Genomic DNA, 26,064 nt, shown 5'->3' with positions numbered 1-26,064 from the left:
GGTTTCATCTCAACTGACTGACCGTTGCATTAAGCAAATTGCTTGGTCTTGTGGGGGTTTTTTTGTTGATAAAATGTGCTGTCCTTCTAACCAGTGCTAGTTCATATTTAATAATTCAGTAATTTGGATAGAGTGTAACGTTACTTTGAGATGACTGAGGAAAAAATGTTGTTGAAATAGGACATAGTGATTGTATTATTAACAATATCCAACTGGGAAAAGTAAGTGATAAAGTAACAATAATTCTTTTCCATATAACACATTTGTAAATATTTTATATACTGTAGTTTTAAGTAGAGCTGCTTTTGGGAAATAGTCTTGATTTAATATGTAATTTTTTGTGTGTGTGTGTGGCAGAGACAGAGAGAGGGACAGATAGGGACAGACAGGCAGGAAGGGAGAGAGATGAGAAGCATCAGTTCTTCGTTGCAACACCTTAGTTGTTCATTGATTGCTTTCTCATATGTGTCTTGACCAGGGGGCTACAGCAGACTGAGTGACCCCTTGCTCAAGCCGGATAAGCCCACACTCAAGCTAGTGATCTCGAGGTTTCGAACCTGGGTCCTCCACATCCCAGTCTGAAGCTCTATCCACTACACCACCGCCTAGTCAGGCTAATATATAAATTTCATAGTGTCCATTGGAGCAAAGTTGGCCCAGGCGCTGGGGATGGCTCCGTGGCCTCTGCCTCAGGCGCTAGAATGGCTCTGGTTGCAACAAAGCAACGCCCCAGATGGGCAGAGCATCACCCCCTTGTGGGCATGCCAGGTGGATCCCGGTTGGGCGCATGCGGGAGTCTGTCTGACTGCCTCCCCCTTTCCAACTTCAGAAAAATGAAAAAAAAAACAAAAACAAAAACAAAACCCCACAAGAATCTGCTGAATGTATGGCATATCTCCTTACTTTCCCAAATTTAAACCGTGTACTACAGTGTGTCCATAAACTCATGGTGCACTTTTGACCAGACACAGGAAAGCAACAAAAGATGATAGAAATGTGAAATCTGCACCAAATAAAAGGAAAACCCTCCCAGTTTCATACCTATTCAGTGCAGTTCGATGTGGGCTCACGCACAGATTTTTTAGGGCTCCTTAGATAGCTATCCCGTATAGCCTCTACAGACTCGTCACTGACTGATGGCCTACCAGAACGGGGTTTCTCCATCAAACTGCTGGTTTCCTTCAACTGCTTATCCCACCGAGTAATGTTATTCCTATGTGGTGGCACTTCGTTATAAACGCGCCGATATTCACGTTGCACTTTGGTCATGGATTCGAATTTAGCAAGCCACAGAACACACTGAACTTTTCTCTGTACCGTCCACATCTCAACTGGCATGGCCGTGGGCTGCTCCACTGTATACACGGTGTTATGTCATCATCTGCATGCGCACATGCTGCCACATCATCCTACAGAAACTGGAGGGTTTTCCTTTTATTTCGTGCAGATTTCACATTTCTATCGTCTTTTGTTGCTTTCCTGTGACCGGTCAAAAGTGCACCATGAGTTTACGGACACACTGTAGTACATGGTTTAAATTTGGGAAAGTAAGGAGATATGCCATACATTCAGCAGATTCTTGTGGGGTTTTGTTTTTGTTTTTGTTTTTCATTTTTCTGAAGTTGGAAACGGGGAGGCAGTCAGACAGACTCCCGCATGCGCCTGACCGGGATCCACCTGGCATGCCCACAAGGGGGCGATGCTCTGCCTATCCAGGGCATTGCTCTGTTGCAACCAGAACCATTCTAGCACTTGAGGCAGAGGCCACGAAGCCATCCCCAGCACCCGGGCCAACTTTGCTCCAATGGAGCCTTGGCGGGAGGGGAAGAGAGAGACAGAGAAGAAGGAGAGGTAGAGGGGTGGAGAAGTAGATGGGCGCCTCTCCTGTGTGCCCTGGCCGGGAATCGAACCTGGGACTTCCACATGCCAGGCTGACGCTCCACCACTGAGCCAACCGGCCAGGGCCCATTCAGCAGATTCTTTAAATTAATATACTATTATTCCTGTGAAGAATTAAAATATTTTATGCAATTTTAATTCCAGGAAAGAGTGCTAAGCATGTGGGAGGAAAGAAAAGAAATAATTACAAATTAAAACGTATTCAAACGCAGGTCTCTATTGAAAAAATAGCCTGAAGTGCTGAAGGAATGATTAGTAGCAGAGAGATCAGCGTTAGGAAGTTTTTGAGGCTTGTTCTAGATAGAAAAACCCTTTCCAGCATTTTCTTAATTTTATGGGAAATGCATTGTTATTTGAAAGTTGGCCATAGTTCAGCTTATTTCACTTATTTCTTTCAAATATAGCAGGGGTTTTTATTTTCTTAATGTTTTTGTTTGTTTGTTTGTTTGTTTTAAGTATATGTCTGTTGCAACCAGGGCTAAGTATAAACAGAGCCCTGCTAACTTTAAGTGTCATCTATAGCAATGTAGGCAAAACATCTAGGTCAGGGGTCCCCAAACTACGGCCCGCGGGCCACATGCGGCCCCCTGAGGCCATTTATCTGGCCCCCGCCGCACTTCCGGAAAGGGCACCTCTTTCATTGGTGGTCAGTGAGAGGAGCACATTGACCATCTCATTAGCCAAAAGCAGGTCCATAGTTCCCATTGAAATACTGGTCAGTTTGTTGATTTAAATTTACTTGTTCTTTATTTTAAATATTGTATTTGTTCCTGTTTTTGTTTTTGTTTTTTACTTTAAAATAAGATATGTGCAGGGTGCATAGGGATTTGTTCATAGTTTTTTTTAGAGTCCGGCCCTCCAACAGTCTGAGGGACAGTGAACTGGCCCCCTGTGTAAAAAGTTTGGGGACCCCTGATCTAGGTATATTTTGAAATATGTCAATAATGCAAAATACATGGTTCTTTGTTGCTATAAGCTGAAATATAACTAACTGTGGGTCTCTTTTACAAGGGATTAAATACATTGTTTTAGTGACTAGAAAGATTTAGCTTCTGAATGGAGACCCATACCGCCTGCATTTGGGGCTCGTGGAGGCATTTTTGTTCCTGCATTTCCATGTACATCAAAAGGCAAAGTAGCCTGACCAGGCAGTGGCGTAGTGGATAGAGCCTCGGACTGGGATGCGGAAGACCCAGGTTCAAGACCCCGAGGTCGCCACCTTGAGTGAGGGCTCATCTGGTTTGAGCAAAAGCTCACCAGCATGGATCCAAGCTCGCTGGCTTGAGCAAGGGGTTACTTGGTCTGCTGAAGGCCCACAGTCAAGGCACATATGAGAAGGCAATCAATGAACAATTAAGGTTTGCAATGCGCAACGAAAAACTAATAATTGATGCCTCTCATCTCCTCGTTCCTGTCTGTCCCTGTCTATCCCTCTCTCTGACTCTCTCTCTGTCTCTGTAAAAAAGAAAAGAAAAGAAAAGGCAAAGTAAATTATTCCATTTGATTTGAAGAACACATCCTTGGGTTTCTTCATTTAATAGTGAAGAAGTGATTGCATTTTCAGTAGTTAGTGTGACAGTGATTGGCCTTTTCAGGGCATTTTAACCTTTCATTTTTGAGAGAAAAAGGAAACATTTCACGGAAAGCTTGTCACCTGCATATCAAGAAATTAAGAAGTAGTGTATCTACTTGGTATCTTTATATTGCTTCGGTAACATTCCGTACTATAATTATTACCCTGTTGAATTCTGGGAAAATGTCCAAGTCATTTGTAGTGTTACTAGCAAAAATTTTAGACACTCTTTTTTTTTCATTACTTGGCTCACCTGTCTAGATTGGATATTGTGGGTTTTCAAGATGAGTGCCTCCCACCTCCAGTTTTAATTAGAAATAAAATCACTTTGGAATTTTGCAGTAAAAAATACTGTTGTAGCCTGACCAGGTGGTGGCGCAGTGGATAGAGCGTCGGACTGGGATGCAAATGACCCAGGTTCAAAACCCCGAGGTCACCAGCTTGAGCACAGGCTCATCAAGCTTGAGTGTGGGATCATAGACATGACTCCATGGTCTCTGGCTTGAGCCCAAAGGTCGCTGGCTTGAGCAAGGGGTCATTCGCTCTGCTGTAGACCCCACCACCACCACCAGCCCGCCAAGGCACATATGAGAAAGCAATCAGTGAACAACTAAGGAGCTGAAATAAAGAATTGATGCTTCTCATCTCTCTCCATTTCTGTCTGTCTGTCCCTCTCTCTGTCTCTGTCACAAAAAATAAATACATACATATATACTGGTGCCAAGGGGACTAGGAAACAGTGCAAGATACTGAGACATCGTAGGTGTGCTTATAGTCAGAGATGTTCTGTGGCGTTTCTGCGTCCTGGCAAACTGTTGCGGGTATGATCGTAGAGTGCTGCCCGGTTTGAAACCAAATAGTCATATTCTTTCTTTCATGACCATTCAGTTCTTTTGAACTTTTTAAAAACAGTGTATTCCTCCCAGAACGGGATTGCCACAATTGAGCAGTCACAGTATGGATCAAAAGATGAGAGGGATTTAGGTAGGTAATCTTAATGCAGAACATGGTGCCACGTGCTGGCCTAAGGCTTTGAGAACCGGGCATTCACACTAGAATGAGTGTTCAGTGGTTGACACTTCATGCCAGGGGTCCCCAACTACAGCCCGTGGGCTGCATGCGGCCCCCTGAGGCCATCTATCCAGCCCCGCCGCACTTCCAGAAGGGGCACCTCTTTCATTGGTGGCCAGTGAGAGGAGCATAGTTCCCATTGAAATACTGATCAGTTTGTTGATTGAAATGTACTTGTTCTTTATTTTAAATATTGTATTTGTTCCCGTTTTGTTTTTCTCCTTTAAAATAAGATATGTGCAGTGTGCATAAGGATTTGTTCATAGGTTTTTTTTATAGTCCGGCCCTCCAATGGTCTTGAGGGACAGTGAACTGGCCCCCTGTGTAAATGTTTGGGGACCCCTGCTTCACACCTTGCTGTGGTTCTGTCCTAGAGCTCCAGTCTTGCTCGGATTGCTGGGCCAGCCTGAAACTGATCGATGGCACCAGGAGTCCGAGTCTAGTCCTGTCATCCCTGCTGAGGGTAAATCATATAGATGAAGCAGTGTTATTTTATTAAACAGTGATATGTTCTCCATTCCCCCAACTTGTTAAATAAGTAACTAGAGCTAACCAAAAAAGGCAGTTAAACTTAGATCCCTTTTTCTGTCAGGATTCATCAAATTCATAAAACTAATTTGAAGGTTCGCCAAAAATACAGATTAACCTTAGAAACGAGGTGCTACAGTGAAATGAAGTTCCTTGTGATTGATTGGATGTAATTAGGTTTGCATTCTATTCAACGGGCTCTATAAAATGATTTGTATACCTTGAAGAATTTTCTTTAATTTTAGGGTAAAATAATAGTCATGGGCTTTACACATTTTTTTTTAACTAATACAGAATGTTAACTTGAATTTTTTTTTTCACATTCCAAGTCGGAAACCATAATAAAATTAATGACTGCACTCAGGAACTGCTCATTTTCTGTTTATTTTCCTTAACAATGCTGCCATTATCATTTTAGCAGCTATTATTAAAAACAGAACAGACCATTTAGCAGCTGAACTGTTCGGTATAGTTACCAATACTCACATGAGGCAATTAAATATAAACACAAATGAAAATTAATTGATATTAAAATTCAATTTTGTTGCACTAGACACATTTTAAATACTCAGCAGTGGTTGTATGTGACGAGTGGCTACTGTATTAGACAGATGATAGCACATTTTCATCACCACAGAGAGGTTTATCGGACATCTCTGTTCCAGAGGTCTGCGTTAGCTCAGCAGTGGGCAGACCGGAAAGTAGGAATATCTTCAGAGAGCTGACTGAGGGCAGAGGAGAATGGGGTGGGAAACACTGTTTCCATTGCTCTCCTCCTCCTCTTCCTCAGTCTTCTTTCAACATGATGCCTTATTTTTCTATTTGTCCTTTCATTTACCAGACAAGATTTTAGATGGATAAAGCACATGTTCTCAAGTCTTGCAATTAGTTCTACGCTGAAGGTGCCCTTACTATTTGTATCTCTGTTCCATAGTTTAGTTGTGCGTTTTTATTTGCTTAACCAATATTTGTTGATTGCCTACTGTGTATCAGGCAGTTTACTTTTTTAGGCCATTAAAAGAACACAGAGTCTCAGTTTACATGGGGAGACAGGCTGCCACCAGTAAGTCACGTCAGGTGGTGGTAAGTCCAGGGGGAACACGAGAACAGGGTGAAGGGACAGGGTGACTGCTGTGTGGTTGTACGTCAGGCGTGGGATGATCTGGTGGTCTAGATACAGGGCTGGGCAGGGAGTGCCTCTTGGGTGACATTTCATCCAGATACCTGAGTGAAGTCGGGGGGTGACCCTGGCGGATGTCTGAGGGGAGCACCTCTCAGGGAGGACTTGGAGGTGCCAGGGGGTGTGGCTCAGGGCCAGCGGTGAGGACAGAGCCAGCGGTGGTTGGTGGTGGTGGGAGCAGAGTGCGGGAGGCCTCCTGCTCACCAGCCCTGTGTTCCTGTCTGCCTGTCTCTCTCAAAGGCGCTCCGTTCCTCTGGTGGCCCACTGTTTCTCTTTTTCTTTTTTACAGTTCTTCCTAATTTCCCCAGATGACCATAGTTTGCAATTCTATCCACTTTTGCATGCATACTTTTTTTTTCCTTCAGTTGCTCCTGCCCTGGTACATATTATGACAGCTCTTCTCAAACTCTTTAACTCCTAACTCCCAAAGCAAAGTTCTGTCTACTGATACCACTCCCCATCTAGAAATTTTTGTTGGTGGTCAGTAAAAATTTGGCTATTAAAAAACAAAAAAGTGTGCCCTGGCCAGTTGGCTCAGTGGTAGAGCGTCAGCCTGGCATGCAGGAGTCCCAGGTTCGATTCTCGGCCAGGGCACACAGGAGAGGCGCCCATCTGCTTCTCCACCCCTACCCCTCTCCTTCCTCTCTGTCTCTTTCTTCCCCTCCCACAGCCAAGGCTCCATTGGAGCAGAGTTGGCCCGGGCGCTGAGGATGGCTCTGTGGCCTCTGCCTCAGGCACTAGAATGGCTCTGGTTGCAACAGAGTGGTGCCCCAGATGGGCAGAGCATCGCCCCCTGGTGGGCATGCCGGGTAGATCCCGGTCGGGCGCATGTGGGAGTCTGTCTGACTGCCTCCGTTTCCAACTTCAGAAAAATACAAACCCCCCCCCAAAAAAAGGATTTTCCCTAGGTTTAACCCTATATAAATAAGGAGAAAAAATGGCAAACCTTTTTCTTTTTCCTTCTAAAATCAAAATCTTTATAAACATTGTAGTTCAATTTGATTATGGGCTAAATTGGCTTTTGTGAACTCATTGTCATTGAATATACTTACTATTTTCATGAGGAGATGAATAATGAGTTTAACAATTGCACACATTTGATATCTAATTTATTGGTAAGTTGACAACTGCCTACCTTTTGGAGTTAGCAGAGAAGTGTTTAGTAGTTAAAGTTTTACTCAAAGGATAATTCTTTGAAAGTGAAAGATCCATTAAGGTGAATGTTACGTTTTTGTATATCTATTTCTGACTTTATGGAAAAATGTTTCAGTTTGGTCAATCATGAAAATGTTGGAGGTTACAATTTATAGGCTTTTGTAATGTGATTTCTACAGTGTTATTCAACTAACACCTGAATTTGGTTCACACTAATACTACAGCGTTAGTCAAAACAAAGTTTAGTGTTTACCAAGAGCTCCCTGACACATATATAAAAATATTCCATAATACTTTGATATTTGGATGAAACTGTTACAAAGGCTAAATTTTTATAATTGACTTTTGCCAATTAGAAATAGTTTATAGCCAAGCTTAGTGTCTGTTCTCTTTGAGTGTGAGCATATCAGAAAACCACAGCGGGCTAGTTTTCATTGTGAAATTGATAGTTCATTACATGTTTTGTGGAAACTGTCCCACTAAACCCAGAAAAAGAAATTTTGGTTTAACCATTCTGTTGAGGGAACATTTTTTCTTAATATCTGGTCTTCTATACATTTGGCATATGAGTAGCTTTAATAATAGTCATCTTTCAGGATTGTGGTATTGTATTAAAGTATCCTATAGAAAGAAGAAGCTTTAGAAAGTAATGGGAACACAGTGAAGAAAATTATTGGAGTCATTTTGAAACTATGAGAATAAAGAAACCTTCGTCATTGCTAAAGAGAAGGAAATCCCAGCTCTTTAGTTGAAGACCAATAGTTTCTGGTCAGCCAGACTTTCTTGCATTAACAATTGCTACTGCTTATTTCTCTCTCTGCTCAGACTCAGTCCCTCTGACACCAGATGTGTGAGTTATAATTCAGTTCAATTCAATTCTGCAGCAACGTGAAGTTAGGATCCGATGCTCCAGGCTCAGAGCCCAGTGTTATAAGACCGCCACCACTTTAGACGCCATCGCAAGGTTGGAGTCCCCAGCTTACCCACACTTCTGTCTGACGTGGCCACAAACTGGGGGTTCTCAGTTCCCTCCTCACGTTTGAGAGTTTGCTCTAACGGCCCACAGAACTCGGGGAGGCACTTGTGTTCACTGGTTCATCATATACCATAGGATATGGTGAAGGGTACGGATGAACAGCCAGGTGCAGAGATGGTATCCAAGTCAAAGTCTGGAGGGGCCCCGAGCACAGCAGCGTCTGGCTTGTGGAGCTGGGGTGCACCACCCTCCCAGCGTGGGGCTGGTGTTCCACACCCACCCGGACGCTCTCCACATCCTGTACCGTAGGGTGTTTTTGGAGGCTTCCTCACGAAGGTGGGATTGATTAACTTAATCTTCAGGCCTTCTCTCTTTCCCAGAGGATGGGACGTGGGGCTCAAAGTTCCCAGCTTCTCAGTAGGGCGTGGGCTAGTGACCAGTGCCCATCCCGAAGCTGTCTATGAGCCCATCCTTGGAGTCACTTCACTAGAGCAAAAGGTGCCCCCCCCGCCGCCCCAGGAAATTCCAAGGGATTTAGGAGCTCTGTGGCAGTACCAGGGTCAGAGACCAGATGTTAGAACAGAAGTTGCTCCTAGCCTCTTTATCACTGACCTCGCTCTTTGAATGGATTGTTGACCCTCTGCAGGATTTTATTCTAACACCATGCATTGGTGATCTGGAAAATATATAGTTCCTTTCAGATAGCGGAAGAATCTCTACGTTATAAAACAAAGTGAAATTGTTGATGTCACTCGATTTCATCGGAAAAGCTTTTAAGAACTGGGAAGGCAGTAAGTTCCTCATGGTGGAAACAAGTTGAACAAATTTCCAGTTTTTGCTTGGGAATTCCATATGAGTCCTTGGCAGCGGATACTCTTTATTTGTTCTCCGCCAGATGACAGGCTCACCGTGTTTACTTTTGAGAAAATGTCTGCCACATACTGACGTGTGAACGCTCGTAGTTTGCAGTTTGCCGGCGAGCTTTCAAGTAAAATAGCGTTCCTGGAAAACTCGCGGGCTCAGCCGGCCGCAAGGATGCCGCGCTGGCGTTGGCTTTTCTGATGCAGCGTGCTTGGGACACGCGGCGGAAGCCTTTCCTCTTCCGTCACAGAGTAAAGACCGTGTGTGACAGTGTTTCAGAGTTAATGATATTTTGCCCCTTTTTGAGTAGTGAGGGTGTAGTTGTGAGTAATGCGGTGAGTCACACACACGACTCGATTCCGCTGCTGGGTCCGTGCGACGATGCAGCGGTCTTAGGCGCTGTTACTCTTTTGCATCCTCCGTGCAGATGTGACCTCAGTAAAGTAGGCAGATAGCACGGCAGTGTTGTGATGAGACTGTTGTTTTTAACGTAAGGAACCCCCTTTTCTCACAGGGTTGTGGGGATCCCTGAGGACCCACGGCCCGCACTTGGAGAACTGCTAGTATGTAGGAGAGACTCAGTAGTTCGACACTAAAATTGAAACCTGTCTGCGTTCTCCATTCTTCCCGGGTGAACCTTCCTTTGCACAACCTCAGAGATCTCATTTATGGAACAGGGTTCAAAGCAGCTTGCCTTGTTGCTGTTTGCTGCTTTTGTTGCGTGAGTGACCATCGTTCAGTCATGAAGAGCTCTCAGTGTACGTTGCTGCTATTGCTAATGGAGCTTTCTGCTCTAGCCCGTTCGGTTTTCTCGGCAGTCATGAAATAGTAAACACTCATGATCGTGTCAAAGGAATTTTCAAACAGGGGGTTCGGTCCTTCAGAAACCTTGGGGAGGCCAGCAGGCGGGGTTCCTGAAAGGACTCGCAGGGTCTGGCCGGAGTCTGGTCCGCCGGCCAGGCTGCTCCCTCGGCCACCGTCAGGACAGTGCTGAATCGGGACGCTGCCTCCGGGTGACCGGGCTCGACATCCTCCTGCCTCTGTGGCCGCAGCCCAGGGAACGGCCCCGGGAACGGGCAGCCAGCGTTAGGTGAGCGCCACCAAGCTATGTCTGGACAGTGGCATGCAGAGTCTCGCTGCCACTTCTCTGTCTCGTGACATCCCGTAAACTGGAAACGGGACGCTGGAATGCCACTGGGGAACCACCCCCATCTGTCACTCCTGCCAGAGGAACCGGCCACAAGCAGTAGGACGGTGGCTCCCCCCCCTTCTCCCGGCTCTGCCTTCCGAATCTCCCGTTAGTGCCTCCAGCGGGTAGAACCTAAACTGGACCCAGAACGCGAACCGCAGGTGAACTAGGAGGAGAGGTTTGATGGCTGTAGTCCTTCCAGCTTCTGTCGCTGAGGAGAGCACACTCAGGGGCTGGAAGAACGGAGCCCAAGGGCTCGTTGGTCTGAGCCCTGTGACCTGCTTGGCCTCGCTGCTTCTCTGTGCTTTCCTCCTGGTTTCCTTTCCTTCCGCTGTTCCTTCTCTACTCACCCAGAGTCACAGCCGTTACTTAGTGACTCGGGTTTACAGGCCGGTTCATGCCTTTCTAGTCCTGCCTTTGTCTGCACCGGTATCTAAACTGGACGGGAAGGCTACAGCCCGGTGACAGCCAGGCCCAGCTGTGGTCTCAGGCTCCAGCGGACTCAGACTGGGTGAGCCCCCGTAGGAGACCCGGGGCCTGCTGGTGCATGTGGGCACACGCCATCATTTCCGCTACCTTGCTGTATAACTGTTCCGCATTTTACGTGATGGAATATTTTTATCCTACTCATTGCATTTTTGTGAGATTTATTATACCAAGAACAATTAAAAAAAAAAACATGGGTAGCAATAGAAGTAGATTTTCAAAACTGTCAGTGTACATTATTTTTTTCTCACTAAGTATGGGAAGATACTCTTTTCCAGTAACTATAAAAACCCTTTCGGACGATGCAGTACGGGTACCTCGATGCCAATGCCCTGTCCCTTTTTGTTTGTTTCTCTCTTATAAAATTCCAGGATCACAGAGAAAAAATTAATTTTTTAACATGTCTCATATACAAATAAACAGAATACAAAACTTGTCTAAAATATCAATAAGCATAATCCCAACCACGCAAAGATGAGGTGATAACAGCTATACTTTCTCATGATGATGGAAGTATTATTGGCATCGTTTGGGTTAAGGAAATTGACCAGTTTACACTGGCAAATTGGATTAAACAGTTTTTTTTCTAAAAAGGGTAAAGATTATAGCCTTTATTTTTTGGATAAAAATACTTACCACGTCAAGACTTTTTTTTTGTTGTTACAAAAGAATATTTCTTTTTGTGAAGTGAAATTTTTAGGCCCAGCCCGGTGGCTCAGTGGATAAAGCGTTGGTGCAGCATATGGACAGTACAGGTTCAGTTCTCAATCAGAGCACACATGAGAAGCAACCATCTGCTTCTTTCCCCTCCCCTCTTCTCCTTCTCTCTTTCTTCCCCTTTCGCAGTCAGTGGCTCAGTTGATTTGAACGTCAGCCCCAGGCGCTGAGGATAGCTCTGGCCAACCGCATCAACCTCAGGCACTAAAAATAGCTTGATACTGAGCATCGACCCCAGATGGCAGTTGCCAGGTGAATCCCAGTTGGGGCACATACAGGAATCTGCCTCACTATCTTGGCTTCTCTCACCTAAAGAAAGAGAGAGAGAGAGAGAAAGAGGGAAATGAAATTTTTTGTTAAATTTAAAGGACTGCATGTTTATTAAATACTTTAAGGTATAGAAGTGCTTAATTTAGAAAGTAAAAGATGCTATGCTTCCTCCTCCCTTTGCCCTCCTCCTCAAAATTAATCACTGTTAACAGTTTGGTGCATACTTCCAGACTTTGAAAAATGTATATATAAACACACACACACACTCACACACTCACATACATATACAAACATACATACAGACAGTTTCTGAAACATAATTTTTGAGAACTTAGTTGTTAATTATTATACTATGATAGGTAATATCTAGGGGGTTGTATGGATGAACTCTGTAGTGTGTGTGTGTGTGTGGTGGGTTAACTTAGGAAAGCATAAATGTAAATCTTGATAGTTGATTCTGATTCTTGTCAGTAAAGAAACCACTAGCTTTTAAATCAGAGACTTTGTAGTAAATATTGAGATTCTTCTACAGTGAAAACTACGCTTTTCCTGCGTTAGGTATATTTGAGAGAAGAACATTAAGTTCTGAAGTATATCCATTTAGAGTTGGTTTTCATTCTCTTCAGGGAGGCTCTCCGACAGAATTAAGTCGGTGCCAACTTTGGTTTGAAAGGGTATACTGGTTATAAGACTCCGTGATAAGAATGACCTTTCCTTTTGTTTGACTTTTAATTTTGAGTAAGCTAGTTTTGCTTTTCAGATGTGATTGATCTCACTGGAGATGATAAAGATGATCTTCAGAGAGCAATTGCCTTGAGTTTGGCGGAATCAAACAGGGCATTCAGGGAGACTGGAATAACTGATGAGGAGCAAGCCATTAGCAGGTAACAACATCCTTTGTATAAAGTAGATATAAGTACTGCTTGCACTAGAAATAATAATTGGCTTTAATTTCAAGAGACACAGAGATATACTTTGTTAATCTAAATAAACGATTACTATACTTCAGTATTGTGTTTATATTTTATGTAACCGACATTTTCATATTCTAGTTCCGATGGCATCGGAAGCTAAGATTTTAGGATTTGAATTGGCTTTATGGAGCATCCATGTAGGTGTATATTTTAATATGTCTTTGATATTTTTCCCCCCAATCCCTTTTTCAGACACTGTCCAATTAAATTTGTAGTCATTAGTACATGGAGTCAGCAAACCTTTTCTGTAAAGGGCCCGTGGTAACTATTTTAGGCTTTGTTGACTATGTGGTGTCTGTCACAGTTTCTTCACTTGGGTGCTATAATGTGAAGGCAGCACAAATCATACAGAATTTAAAGAGTTCCAATAAATCTTGAATTACCAAAACAGGCTGCCAGCTGGATTTGGCTTATGGTCCCTAGTTTGCCAGTCTCTGAGCTATAGTGTGATGGTATATGTAATGTTTTTGTATTTTTTTTAATTGGCAAGATCCCCAAGATGTGTGATGGAATGCACCTTTTGATTTACTAGCTACTGCAATACTTTTTTAGTTTGAAACAATTTGATTTACCAAAGAATCAAATGAGTAAATTTGATTATATAATATTACACAACAATGCCGATTTAAAAAATATATATTTAAATTGTAACTAAATCTAAACCACTCTTTGGAGGCATTGGTAACTCTCTTACTGCAGAAGAAATTTATCTTTAATGAAGTTAAATGGTTTTCCAAAGGCACACAGCTGAGATGGGTCTTATGACTCCAGCGTTCTTTTCCCCGTGAACAGGTGGGAGGCAGGACATACCAGCTTTCTCAGATAATTTCCCTTGGTACAGAATCAGTACTTCAGTGTATTTCTTCCTTAGTGATCTAAAATTCCCATATAGCTGGAGACGTCTCAAAGTGCTATGTGTATGCTACCCACATAAGTTTTCTTAGTAATGCTTTTAAATATCGTTTACTGTTACTTTGTAAGACATTATATTAAGATGGAGAGACCTATACTGCTCACAAAAATTAGGGGGATATTTCAAAATGAAGATGAAGCAATAAAAAAAGCATTTGACTTTTATTATTATTATTATTAAACAAGAACATCAGAAAAGCAAATGACAATTCAAAGAAAGTTGTTCGATTATGCGAAGGAGATCCCAAACCAACTTGGATTTCACTGGTGAAAATGCGCTGTCCAAAAGGCTGAGAGTCCTGGAGTGTCTGCAGGTTCCCTGGTCCCCTCATTTTTGTGAGCCGTGTAATTAAAACTCATCACCTTCTTTAGTATGGCTAATGTCATTTAATGCCGGTAATTTAAAATGGAAACCAAAATGCATAGGCCATCTTTAGATATTTTAGACTTACTTCGTGAAGGATTTGGAGAAATTATAAAATTAGCTTTTGTCTTTAAAAAAAATAGATTGAAATAAAATAATTGTCTTGAATAATTATAAAACCTGACAGTACTTCAGCTTTGATAAGAAATGTTTTACACATGAGATGCATGAGTTGGATTTCATATTTAAGAGGAGTAATGATCTGTTATTTGGAAAAGACGTTGTAAAAGAGGATCAGCAGTTTTATGTCAAGTGTTTTCTAATTTTAAAATTATATGTATTAAATAACAAAAAGTAAAATAACTTAAAATGTAGAGGATGAAGAGTATTTCTAATCTGTTATTAAGTTCAACCTCTATGTTATATATTGTTTTGGATACTTGTTTTTGTCTAAATGGAAAAAAGATTTCTGAATACAATTCTCTTTTTTTTTTGTCTTTTAATTTTTTAATGTACTTTTAACATAGTAAACATTTTCTGAACATTTTTATTGCAGATAGCATTACAAAGATTTGAAATAGTGTAATTTTACAGAAAAATGATACTCTGTAGAAGTAAAAGGTCATTAATTTACTACTGCAAAATGTCATTCTTTTCTTGGTATGTGTAGATTTTATAATTTAGAGTTTAAAATGTTAAATGCGAAATGTGCAGTGAGTAAGCGTGCTTCGGGAAAAAGGGGATGTGAGAATATTAGCTAAACTTTTGGCAGAGATATATTTATTCCTACAGTTTTATTAAAACTAAGACAAGTTCAAAAGAGAAAGTGGGGCAAATTTTTTTTTTTTTTTTTTTTACAGAGGCAGAGATAGACAGGGACAGACAGACAGGAACGGAGAGAGATGAGAAGCATCAATCATCAGTTTCTCATTGCGCGTTGCGACTTCTTAGTTGTTCATTGATTGCTTTCTCACATGTGCCTTGACTGCGGGCCTTCAGCAGACCAAGTAACCCCCTGCTGGAGCCAGCGACCTTGGGTCTAAGCTGGTGAGCTCTTTGCTCAAGCCAGATGAGCCCGTGCTCAAGCTGGTGACCTCGGGGTCTCGAACCTGGGTCCTTCCGCATCCCAGTCCAACGCTCTATCAGCGCCACCACCTGGTCAGGCCAAAATTTTAATGGGAAAAAATTCTATATCATGCTTAAAGCTAAATATAACTGTTTATTATCCAAATTTGATAACATTTTCCCAAGTTAGATTCTAGAATCAGTTGTTTATATTTCAGTAGACATACAGGGTGGGGCAGAAGTACGTTTACGGTGAATATGCAACAGACTTCATTCTTGAGTTCTTTATTATTTTATTACTTTTCCTATGAACAAGTGTGAACCTACTTTTGTCCCATCCTGCACTTTCAGATGAGTTCACACATTTGGAATACTGCATTATTGTATACAATTAGATGAGTGTAAAGCCAGTGTTTTTACATTTTATAATTCTGTCTTTAGGCACTTGTAGGTTTCATAGTCTGAGCTGTTAAGTTGAACATTTTTCTTTTTTTTAAATATTTTTCCAAAGTTAGTAGTGGAAAGGCAGTTAGACAGACTCCCGCATGCCCCAACCGGGATCCACCTGGAACGCCCACCAGGGAGCGATGCTCTGCCCATCTGGGGTGTTGCTCTGTTGCAACTGGAGCTGTTTTAGCACCTGAGGTGAAGGCCATGGAGCCATCCTCAATACCTGGGCCAACTTTGCTCCAATGAAGCCTTGGCTGCAGGAGGGGAAGAGAGAGATAAAGAGGAAGGAGAGAGGGAAGGGTGGAGAAGCAGATGGTTGCTTCTCCTGTGTGCCCTGATGGGAATCAAACTTGTGACCTCCACATGCCGGGCCAACATTCTACCGCTGAGCCAACTGACCAGGGCCAAACATTTTTCTTTTTTAATAAGAAATGTATGCTGTATTTGCATATGAACATTTATGTACATATCTATATACAATTATACATATCAACAATTGTGTTTTATATATCACTTGTGAATCTATCTTTACATTATTCAAGTGTTTTGGGGTTTTTTTTTAGATTTTATTTGTAGAAGTTTGGAGAGAGGGGAGAGTGATGGGAAGAAGTGAGTAAGAGAGGGGAGAAGCGGGTAGTATCTACTTGTTGTAGTTGCTTCCTGTATGTGCCTTGACCAGGCAAGCCCTGGGATTTGAACTGGCAGCCCTGGGATTTGAACTGGCGACCCCAGCATTCCAGTTTGACGTTTTATCCACTGTGCCACCACAGGCCAGGCTCCAGTGTTCTTCTTAATACACTTGCTACTTACTTTCAGAGTTAGATGTATTTATAGTTATCTCTTGGTTGTTACGGCTTAGATGGGGAACACATAGAGCAGGGGTTGGGAACCTGTGGCTCGCGAGCCAGATGTGGCTCTTTTGATGGCTGCACCTGGCTCGCAGACAAACCTTTAATTAAAAAAATAATAACGTTAAAAATATAAAACATTCTCATGTATTACGATCCATTCATCTCCTACCGCTCATGTTCATGGTTGTGGGTGGCTGGAGCCAATCACAGCTGTCCTCCGGGACAACACCAGATTTTTATTGGATAATGCGTAATGTACATGGGTCATTGTATGGCTCTCACAGAATTACATTTTAAAATATGTAGTGTCCATGGCTCTCTCAGCCAAAAAGGTTCCCAATCCCTGACATAGAGTATGCATAGTTGAAATTTGCTAAGAGACTACATTGTGACTGGTTTGGGTCTATGGCATATTTATTACAAAAATGACTTGCGTCATGAAATGACTTTGACCTAGCTTGGTAGGGTAGGTTCTGGTTACAGTTGTAAAAAAGAGCACCCCTCCAGCTGTTCCAAGAACTATGGAAGACTAAGACACGTTTTCTAGTGGAAGCAAACAGAATGTGTTGTTCCTGTTGGGTATAAAATTTATTAAGATCTTTTTTAAAGCATTACAGAATTGTTAAGGTAGTAAAGTCTAAAATTAAAATAAAAGAACCATCCCCAAACCGGAGTTTGGAACATGGAAGGGCACTTTTTTGATATGATGAATTTGCTTGTATGTCTAAACTACAACTTCAGTTAGGATATCCTTTTAGAATGTGGGAAAAAGAAGTCTCAGGCCATTGTCTGTGTAAGGTGAGGCACTTTACCAGGAGCTCATTCTCCTCATTAAATGGCTGTGCCAGTGGATGGTATATTCACACTAAAGGTAAATGAGAATCACCGCCCCATTCAAAACCCACTGGCGCACTACAAGGATACTTCCTTGGCCCTGAGGGGTGCTGTTGTAGGTTATAGGACTTGCCCCTGAGGAGTTACATCATGGTTTTAAAACTGAAATCTGTGTCACTTTGATGGTCCAATAAATCTTAACTTGGGGATTTAGTTTTAAAAGGTATTGGATTTGTGCTGTGTCGAGTTCCTGGCAGAATCAAAAATACATCTCTACTTAAGAAGGCGTCTTTATCTTTAGCCTCAGTGAACCCCCTTCAGTAACTTTCGAAGCTCTATATGCCCCACCAGTCAAAATTATCAAGCATGCCTTGAAAAACAGTTACTGTGAGAATGAGCAAAAATTATAGGCAGCGAAAACGCACCATTTGTTTAGCTATTGTGTGATTGATAGAATTGTGCTTTAGCTTCTAAAGGAAATAAGAAATGCTTGAGAATATGACAACACATTTGAAAAAAACTGAAAATATCTTTTGGAAATAAAAATTAGAATTACTAAAAAAAAAAAGATACAACTCAGTTTAATAACAGATTAGAAATAGCTAAAGAGCTTAAGAAAATATTAGTAGGTTGGAAGATACATAAAAAGAAAATATCCACCCTGGCCAGTTGGCTCACAGGTAGAGCGTCAGCCAGCGTGTGGAAGTCCCAGGTTCAATTCCGGGTCAGAGCTCACAGGAGAAAGGGCCCTCTGCTTCTCCACCCCTCCCCTCTTCTCTCTCTTTCTCTCTTTCTCTCTCTCTCTCTCTCTCTCTCTCTCTTTCTTCATCTCCCACAGCCATGGCTTGAATGGTTTGAGCAAGTTGGCCCCAGTTGCGAAGGATGACTCCATGGCCTCACCTCAGGTACTAAAATAGCTCGGTTGCCCGAGCAACAAAGCAGTGGCCCCAGGTAGGCAGAGCTTAGGGGGCCCATAAGGGGCTTGCCTGGTGGATCTTGGTGGGGGCACATGCGGGAGTCTATCTCTCTGCCTCTTTGCCTCTCACTTAAAAAAAAAAGTTATGAAAAGAAAAGAAAACATCCAATCTGCAGCAGTTAACACGATGAGAAAAGGTTGCAAGATATGGAAAATAAACTGGGTAGGTCTAATGTACATTAATTGGTTTTGTAGGAGAGGGGAGAGTGGGGCAGAGGCAGAGGTAGTCACTGAGAATTTTTAGACGTGAAAAGAAAACCTGTAATTTCACAAAGCCCAACAAATCCCAATCGTGAAAATTCAAAGATGAGACTCATTATAGTGATGATACTCCAGAACACTTAAGACTGAGAAAATCTTAAAAGTAGTTAGAGAAGAAAGGTGGAATTATCCTAAAAACAGTGACAGTGAAAGTGACAAATGACAGTGCTATTAAGACATAGGAAAATAGGGACGTGATTTCCAGTGAATGGAAACAAAACCGCCAGCATTCTGTGCCCAGTGAGACTGTGGGTGGTCTCACCACGGCATTGTTTTTGTGAGCGAGACTTCGTGGGCAGTTCTGCAAGGCAAGGATTGTTGATGTCTCTCCTATTCCCATTGTGTCCTCTCACCCAGAAATGGGGTTCTTGTACTGCCTCCACTGCTACAGAGTCAGCCTGTCCCACTCTAGCAGTTACAATGTCATCCTTTTTCAAGTTTCCTGCTTGCACCCTGCCTTTCGTTCAGAAGATCAGGCACAAGAGGAATAAAGGCACTTTTATTCAGTTACAGGGACCAGTTGTGCCTCCCACTTTGGCCAACACGGGCCACCGTAGAGGAACTGGATGAGGGGGTGTACTCAACCAGGTGGCTGTTATCTCTATTTGTGAAGACCATCCAATCCAGCAAGGTGTCTGAACTGGGGTTACCTGGAGCCACCTGACGGGTTTACCAACCAGGACAGCCTAGAGTTGCCATTCGAGGACTGAAAAAGGCATCATGCCCAGGAATGGGTGGGGTGGAATTCTGAATTTGTAAAACAGGTCTCTGTGACTCCCACCCTTTCATCCTGATCATCACCTGAGAAGCAGTTGCTAGGGGACGGCCTTAAGAAGGCGTGTGGAACAGGAGTGGGTTAGAGAGGCCATTGTAAATTTGTTTAAGCTGATTTGTAAGGCTCGGTGGTACCAGATGCCCATGGGTAACAGGGAGCAATGGAAGGCCCATCGAATATTTTGAGTATTCTATTTTTAAGTGTTTTAAGATAAAATGTGCTCTATTGTCAGATGACAGATGGTTTCTAAAGGTTGCGAGTACGAAACAAGTTAGTTTCAGGGGCCACCAGGGTGTGGCTGGTCAGACTTGAACAGCAGTCCTCTAGCTAGAAGAAGTGTCAGCAACTGTGCAGGACCACTGAGAGTCCTACGACGGTCAGAGGGGTGGAGGAGGTAGAGGGCTCAAAAGTCCAGTGAGGCCAGTCTGCCCACAGTGTGGCCTCCCTCACAGAGGAGCAGGTCAGCTTTTGGCAGGAGTCCTCTGTCCAGCATGCAGTGGTGGCCTCTGTGTCAGAAACCTCACGTCCCTCAGTTCGTACTCAGTGTGTGGTTGTGGGTGTGTTGCCACGCCGAGTAGGACGGTAGGTTGCAGCAGTGTTGGCCGTCTGGTAGGCGCAGGCTTGACGAGTCATCTCATTAGAGATCAGGCCCCCCTTGGCCTCCCAATGGCTAAAATTACAAAGACCGATAATAACAAGTGTGGGTGAGCACAGACAGCAGCAAGAACTGTCATATGCTGGCGGTAGAAATGTGTAGTGGTGGCAACACTTTGGAAAACTTGAAATTTCTAATGAATTTCAACATAAACGATGCTAGGACTTAGCATGGCCACTCCCAGGTGTAGACCTTTGAGAAAGCTTTCGAGTGCATGGTAGTTTTATTAATAATAAAAACTGTAAAAAAACAAAACACCCCAAATAGTCAGAGGAGGAGAATAATAAACAAACAGTGGTGGTGTATGCACTCGGTGGAACACCGAACAGTATTGGAAAACAGTTCCCTGTGGAGCCCGCAAGAATGCAGGAAGCCTTAACGCACCGGGCTGAGTGGAAGAAGCCGGACATAGAAGAATGCGTGGTGGGCGTGGTTCCATTTTCCGTGTCTTGGTCTGGGTAGTGGTCACATGGGTGTGCACCTATGTAAAAAATGTCACTGATCTGTATGTTTAAGATTTGTATTTCTTACATATAAATTATTTCTCCATAAAGTATTCTTACCAAGAAAAAAAGAATGTATTTAGTTATGTTAATTGATAACCAGTATATACAAAAATTATAACTTGATATATAAAAATGCGTGAGAAGGTAGTGTAAGAATGAGACAGCACTCGATCACCAGATGTGCAGGCTTTATTAGAGGAGAAAGACCTGCTGGGGCACCCCTCCAGGAGAAGTGCACCAGGTTACAGACTAGGGGCGAGTTATGTAGTGTTTGGGAGAGCCTGAGGGGATACTGAGGCAAAAGTCCTGGTATGTCCGGAATGCTCCTCCTTTGGGGGGCTTTGAGCATGTGGGTGTTGAATCAAAAGTCCTAGTATGTCCGGAGCCCCTCCTTGGGGCGGCTTCTCAGCTTTTTGGAATTCCTCTGTCTCAGGGTCAATAGTCCAGTAAGGGTGAGGTCTGACAGATAAGCAGAACATCAAGAGGGCAGTTTGGAATTTACATATCTCTCAGGTAGAAGGTGAAATTTTAAAAAGAAGAAAATTATTAAATATTGAGACAGATGATTGAATATTTAATCATTGAAAATACAGACTCATTTCATAAATTGGAAGGCTGAATACTATAAAACTGGTCAATTCTCATTAAATTTGCTTATGGATTTAATGTGATCCTGATAAAATAACAATATATATATTTTTAAGACAATCAACATGATTTCTCCCTCCTTTCCTTCCTTCCTTCTTCTTTTGGGGGTGGGATCGTCTATACAGCTTAAATGAAATGCATGCTTCCTCAGAATGGACTTAGATGATCTAAATGGGATGTTCTCAACATTACAGGCTATAATGCAATTTATATAACAATACAAAACCAAATAAAGCAAGCCAGAAAATGACCCACAATCAGTACAATAAAATGTTAATGGCATGATGAACATTTACCATAAGTAGGTGCTTTAAACATTCAGTGTAATGTGTCGAAAGAGAATAGCGAAATGTTTTGTGACATTTTTATCTGTTTGTCTGACTGAATGCCCTGGTCATGACCAGCCTTGGGAAGATAAAGCCTGTGAGGTGTAGTTAGGGTGGGGTTCAGTTTCGTGGCCTTGGGGGTTGGTTGCCTTTGGCATGCTGTGTTTTGGTGTAAGCTGTTTCTGAGCTGAGACTTGCAGTGCTTTTATTGTTGTTGTTTTTCTTCTCCCCCCTCTCCCACCCCCCTCTGTCTACTAGCAATCTTAGTACCTGGGATGTAGCTGTTGCATACTTTCAAGTTGAAAGCTTGGCAAGTACCACTGGCTTTGCTTTTGTGTGGCCTGGACAGGAACCCTTGTAGAACTGGGCTTTACAGAACGTTTATCTTTCATTATGCTAGGCCTGGGCTACAGAACGGGGCCAAGGGCTTGGGAGGAGAGGAGTATTTTGGCTACAGGATAGGCTTTTGCTTAAGAAAAATAACAAGGAGGGTGTCTTAATCATCTACTTATTTTTACTTTTTAATGTTTATAGGAAACAGGCTAGGTACCCTATCAGTAGGTGCCTATGTAAACAGAGTATGATATACAGTGGACTACTACTCAGAAATAAAACGGAATGGCTTACTGATTTTACACGTCAACCTGAGTTCCAGAAACAACATGCTAAGTCACAGAAGCCTTCCAAAAACAGAAGAGTGCCGGTATATGTCGTATGACTCTGTCTGTATCAAGTTCTACACAAAGAGCTAATCTGTAGCGCAAAAGAAAGGAATCAGAACAGCAGTTATTTCTGGGTGGGTGAGGAAGGACTGGATGGGGAGGGGATAGAAGAAACTTTCTGTTAATGATAATATTCAATATTTCTTTGGGCTTAGGGTTAATTACACAATTTGTCAAAATTCAGGAAGTACCTATATTGTTACCAAATCGAGGTCTGGTTTCCTGCCGCAGCAAGAGCCAAATTTGTGAGATAAGAGCTGGTTCTAGAGGAGAGAGGTTTATTCCAGAGCCGGCAGCCTGAGAAGTTGGGGGTGGGGTGGGGGGGTGGGGAGTCCTGTCCCAAAGCCATCTCAGCCTCAGCGAAGGCAGGGGTTTTTATTTGGAGCGAAGAGGAAGGGAAAACAAAGGAATTGAAAGGAGGGGGTTGAGAGTTTTTTGTTGAGGGCACTGGGGCAAGCCAGCGCCACGGTCTGTCCAGAGAGCTGGTTTAAGGTCAGCAAACCACCCAGAGCTGGAGTGTCTTGACGGTCAGAGTCTGTTTCTCAGGTTCCCACTGGAACCGAAACTGCTGATCCTGCAAAGTGCACCTAAACTCTTAACGTGCCTGCTCTGGTTCCAGGAGAAAAGGTCAGCTAGGAGCAGCAAGCCGGGGTTAGCACCTGCTCAGGTTGATAGGGGTAGCTCTGTAGAGAGGCCTCTGCCAGCTTGCTTTGTTAGCACGTTCTTACTTCAGTTCTGCTCCACCGATAGACGGATGTGAGTCATACTGCGTGTTCATTCCGTCACAGTTGCCCACGGTCAGTGTTCCTTCCACACCGGCGGAATCTGTTGGAATGAAAGACTTGATTCTGTTGTAAAGCAAATGTTCACAAGTTAAAAGCAAATACGTCTCTTAGAGGCGCCTGTTGGGCAGATACAATTTTCCAACGCGCAAAAAAGCAAGCAAGCGATAGGGAGCTTTCAAACAATAAAGACAAGTGTTATAGAGAGAAGAATGGTTAAACCTAATTTTAAAAACTCCTCCCAATGTGGACCCGAGTCCTTGTGGTGTCCATGAAAATAGACTTGCCAACTAATCTATTTCCCTTAAAGAGAGGGGCGGGACTGGCTAAGGGCTGTTGCGGAATGCTTGTTTCTCCCTGGGAGAAGGTGTTGATTTCTGTGCACAGGGGGCATTCTTGGTCAGGCATGTGCCCCCTGTTTTGCTAATATGTAACAAATTCGCTGAGGATCCCTCTTGTATGAGAGACATAAGAAGGCATCATCTGTCCAGGGGTGTGCACCTGGACTGGTTAGGACAAAAGACAGAAAATGACATTGTAACTTAGCTTCTTTGGAAGAGTCCTCTCATCTGAAGAGATACTGTAGATCGTTAGGAGTACCTGTCCCTTTCTCTGGAGTGCTGTGAGAGTCCTCTTAAAGGTGGGACGCTTTTCACTCGAGTATGATGAACATGGGGCTTTCTTCCTGCAAGTTTCAAAGGCGTGTGTTGTCAGCAGAACATTAGGAGCCCCCGTCCACTGCTCAGTCCTGGCTTCCTTCTAGTCTTCAGCGGGACTCTGTCTCCGGGTTGAAGTGGGGGCCGGGGGTGTGGGGGACCTGTTGCATGCAGCCGATTCACAGAGGCTGGTTCCTCAGTCACAGCGAATGGTGGCAGCCGTGGAAACGGCGCCAGGTGTTCGTCCGGGGGTCAGAGCGGCCCTCGATTCAGCACCTGAGTACTCGAGTTCTGGCTAAGGAAGAATTCAGCGCCAAGACCTCAGACTACAAGAGAAAGTTTATTTAGAAAGTCGCAGAAGTAGAAGAAGTGAGCTGTAGAAGGAACAGGCTCAGGGAACAAGGGCCCTTGGAGCGTAGGACAGAGAAGGGTCAAGGCCACGCTCCTGAGAGGAAGAGGGAGAGGGGACAGGCAAGGCGCTGGCGTGTTCCCGAGGGGCAGAGCGCCTTCATCATCCGTTCACATTGAACACTTAGCCGCTACGGCTTACCGAGTGTGCTCTAGGGATGAACCGTCTGTGTTTCTGCACTCCAGCTGTTGGGGAGAGGCAGGTGGATTAACATGTTTGGGTGCAGTGTGATAGATGTGTTTATTAAGTCCTGTCGGAGCAGCAGGAAACAGGAGGGAGGAGGAGACCCACTGAGAGGCATGTGTGAGGTCCCTGGGGATACAGAACTGGCTGTGTGTAAATAATCCCTGACTCAAGGAGGTTACAAAGTCATGGCATTCTTTCCTCCACCATCTTTCAGTACCACAGTTCTGCCAGATGGTGTGGTTGAGGAATATATAATAAACCTATTTCTTTAAAAGCCAGTAACTGATGAGATCTACCATATGACTGAATTGAGAGTGACGTGGGTGTTTAATTTTTTATATATGACACCTCAGATATGAATATGATTTAGAAACTAGGTACTCTTTATTTCGGTATCTTAGGTGGCTTTGAGGAGCAATGAGCACGTGTCTCTTGAGCCCTCATCAGTTCTTGCAGTGTGTACCCAGCTGAACCCCTGTAAAGAAAGGCGTATGGGGATGCTGGGGCGACAGTGCCCTTCTCCCTGCAGCTTCCCCTGTGGGGGAGCGAGACACTGTGCAGGCCAGCGGCCTGGCCCCAGAAAGGACATCTGAGGCCACGCCTTCTCCCGTCTTGAGGGGGAGAGAGCAGTCGAAGGAACGAAAGGCTTTTATTACCTCCCCACTGAGGTGATATTTACATGGTTTTTTGTGTGTGCCCAGACATATGAAGGGGTGGGGTGTGTGTTTTCGGTGGGAAAGAGGCAGAAGGAAGAGGCTGAGGGCATTATTCTATGGAAACAGCAACAAGAACAACAAAAAAAACTCCCTACGTTCTAGCAGTCTTCATCAGATCTGGAACCAGAAGAGTTTCGTCATCTCAGTGAAATCTAGATACAGATTTGGGTTGGGTTGTGGAAACTTATGAGGGACCCGAGACCTAGTTTCACTCAGTCTGGTCTTGAGGCTGCGTCTCATTTTGTTATGAGTTCATGTGACTTATATATGGAGTTTAATTTTTGCAGATTGGGTGGTGTTTTTTTTAAATAGATAGGTGTATTCTCTCTTTTTTCTTTCTTTTTTTTTAAATTGCTATATTTTCTTTTCTTCTGAAGCTGGAAACGGGGAGAGACAGTCACACAGACTCCTGCATGCGCCCGACCGGGATCCACCCGGCACACCCACCAGGGGCAAGGCTCTGCCCGCCAGGGGGCGACGCTCTGCCCGCCAGGGGGCGACGCTCTGCCCCTCTGGGGTGTCTCTCTGTCATGACCAGAGCCACTCTAGCACCTGGGGCAGAGGCCAAGGAGCCATCCCCAGCGCCCGGGCCATCTCTGCTCCAATGGAGCCTTGGCTGCGGGAGGGGAAGAGAGAGACAGAGAGGAAGGGGGGGGGGTGGAGAAGCAGATGGGCGCCTCTCCTGTATGCCCTGTCCAGGAATTGAACCCGGGACTTCTGCACGCCAGGCTGACGCTCTACCACTGAGCCAACCGGCCAGGGCTGCTATTCTCTCTTTTTTAGAAATCTTATTAAATTTATTGGGGTGACATTGGTTAATAAAATTGTACAGGTTTCAGGTGTACAGTTCTAGAATACGTCACTTGTACACTGTATTGTGTGCTCACCACCCCAAGTCACGTCTCCTTCCATCTCCGTTTTCCCTCCTGTGCCTCCTCCCCTCCCCCAGCCCGGTCCCTTCTGTGCTCTCCACACTGTTGTCTTTTTTCCTTTGCTTAATCCCTTCACTCAGCCCCCCCAGTCCCCTCCCTTCTGACAGCTCTCAGTCTGTTGTTCCTATCTATGAATCGGTTGCTATTTTGTTTGTTATT

General features: G+C 43.8%; 1 protein-coding gene across 5 annotated transcripts in view; it reads left to right on the top strand.

Moving 5' to 3' along the window:
• The window catches only part of USP25 (ubiquitin specific peptidase 25), a 122,129-nt gene that overhangs the window by 26,677 nt on the left and 69,388 nt on the right, over positions 1-26,064 (top strand). For all 5 annotated transcript variants that reach the window (XM_066241917.1, XM_066241916.1, XM_066241918.1 and 2 more), the window contains exon 4: positions 12,666-12,789. In XM_066241917.1, coding sequence (XP_066098014.1) covers positions 12,666-12,789 — 124 coding nt within the window. The remainder of the gene's footprint in view (positions 1-12,665; positions 12,790-26,064) is intronic.

Source organism: Saccopteryx bilineata, chromosome 8 (genome assembly GCF_036850765.1).
Source record: "Saccopteryx bilineata isolate mSacBil1 chromosome 8, mSacBil1_pri_phased_curated, whole genome shotgun sequence".
Classification (NCBI taxonomy): Eukaryota; Metazoa; Chordata; class Mammalia; order Chiroptera; family Emballonuridae; genus Saccopteryx; species Saccopteryx bilineata.
The sequence above is the reverse complement of the archived record's forward strand: the minus strand, read 5'-3'. Positions and strand labels throughout refer to the sequence as shown.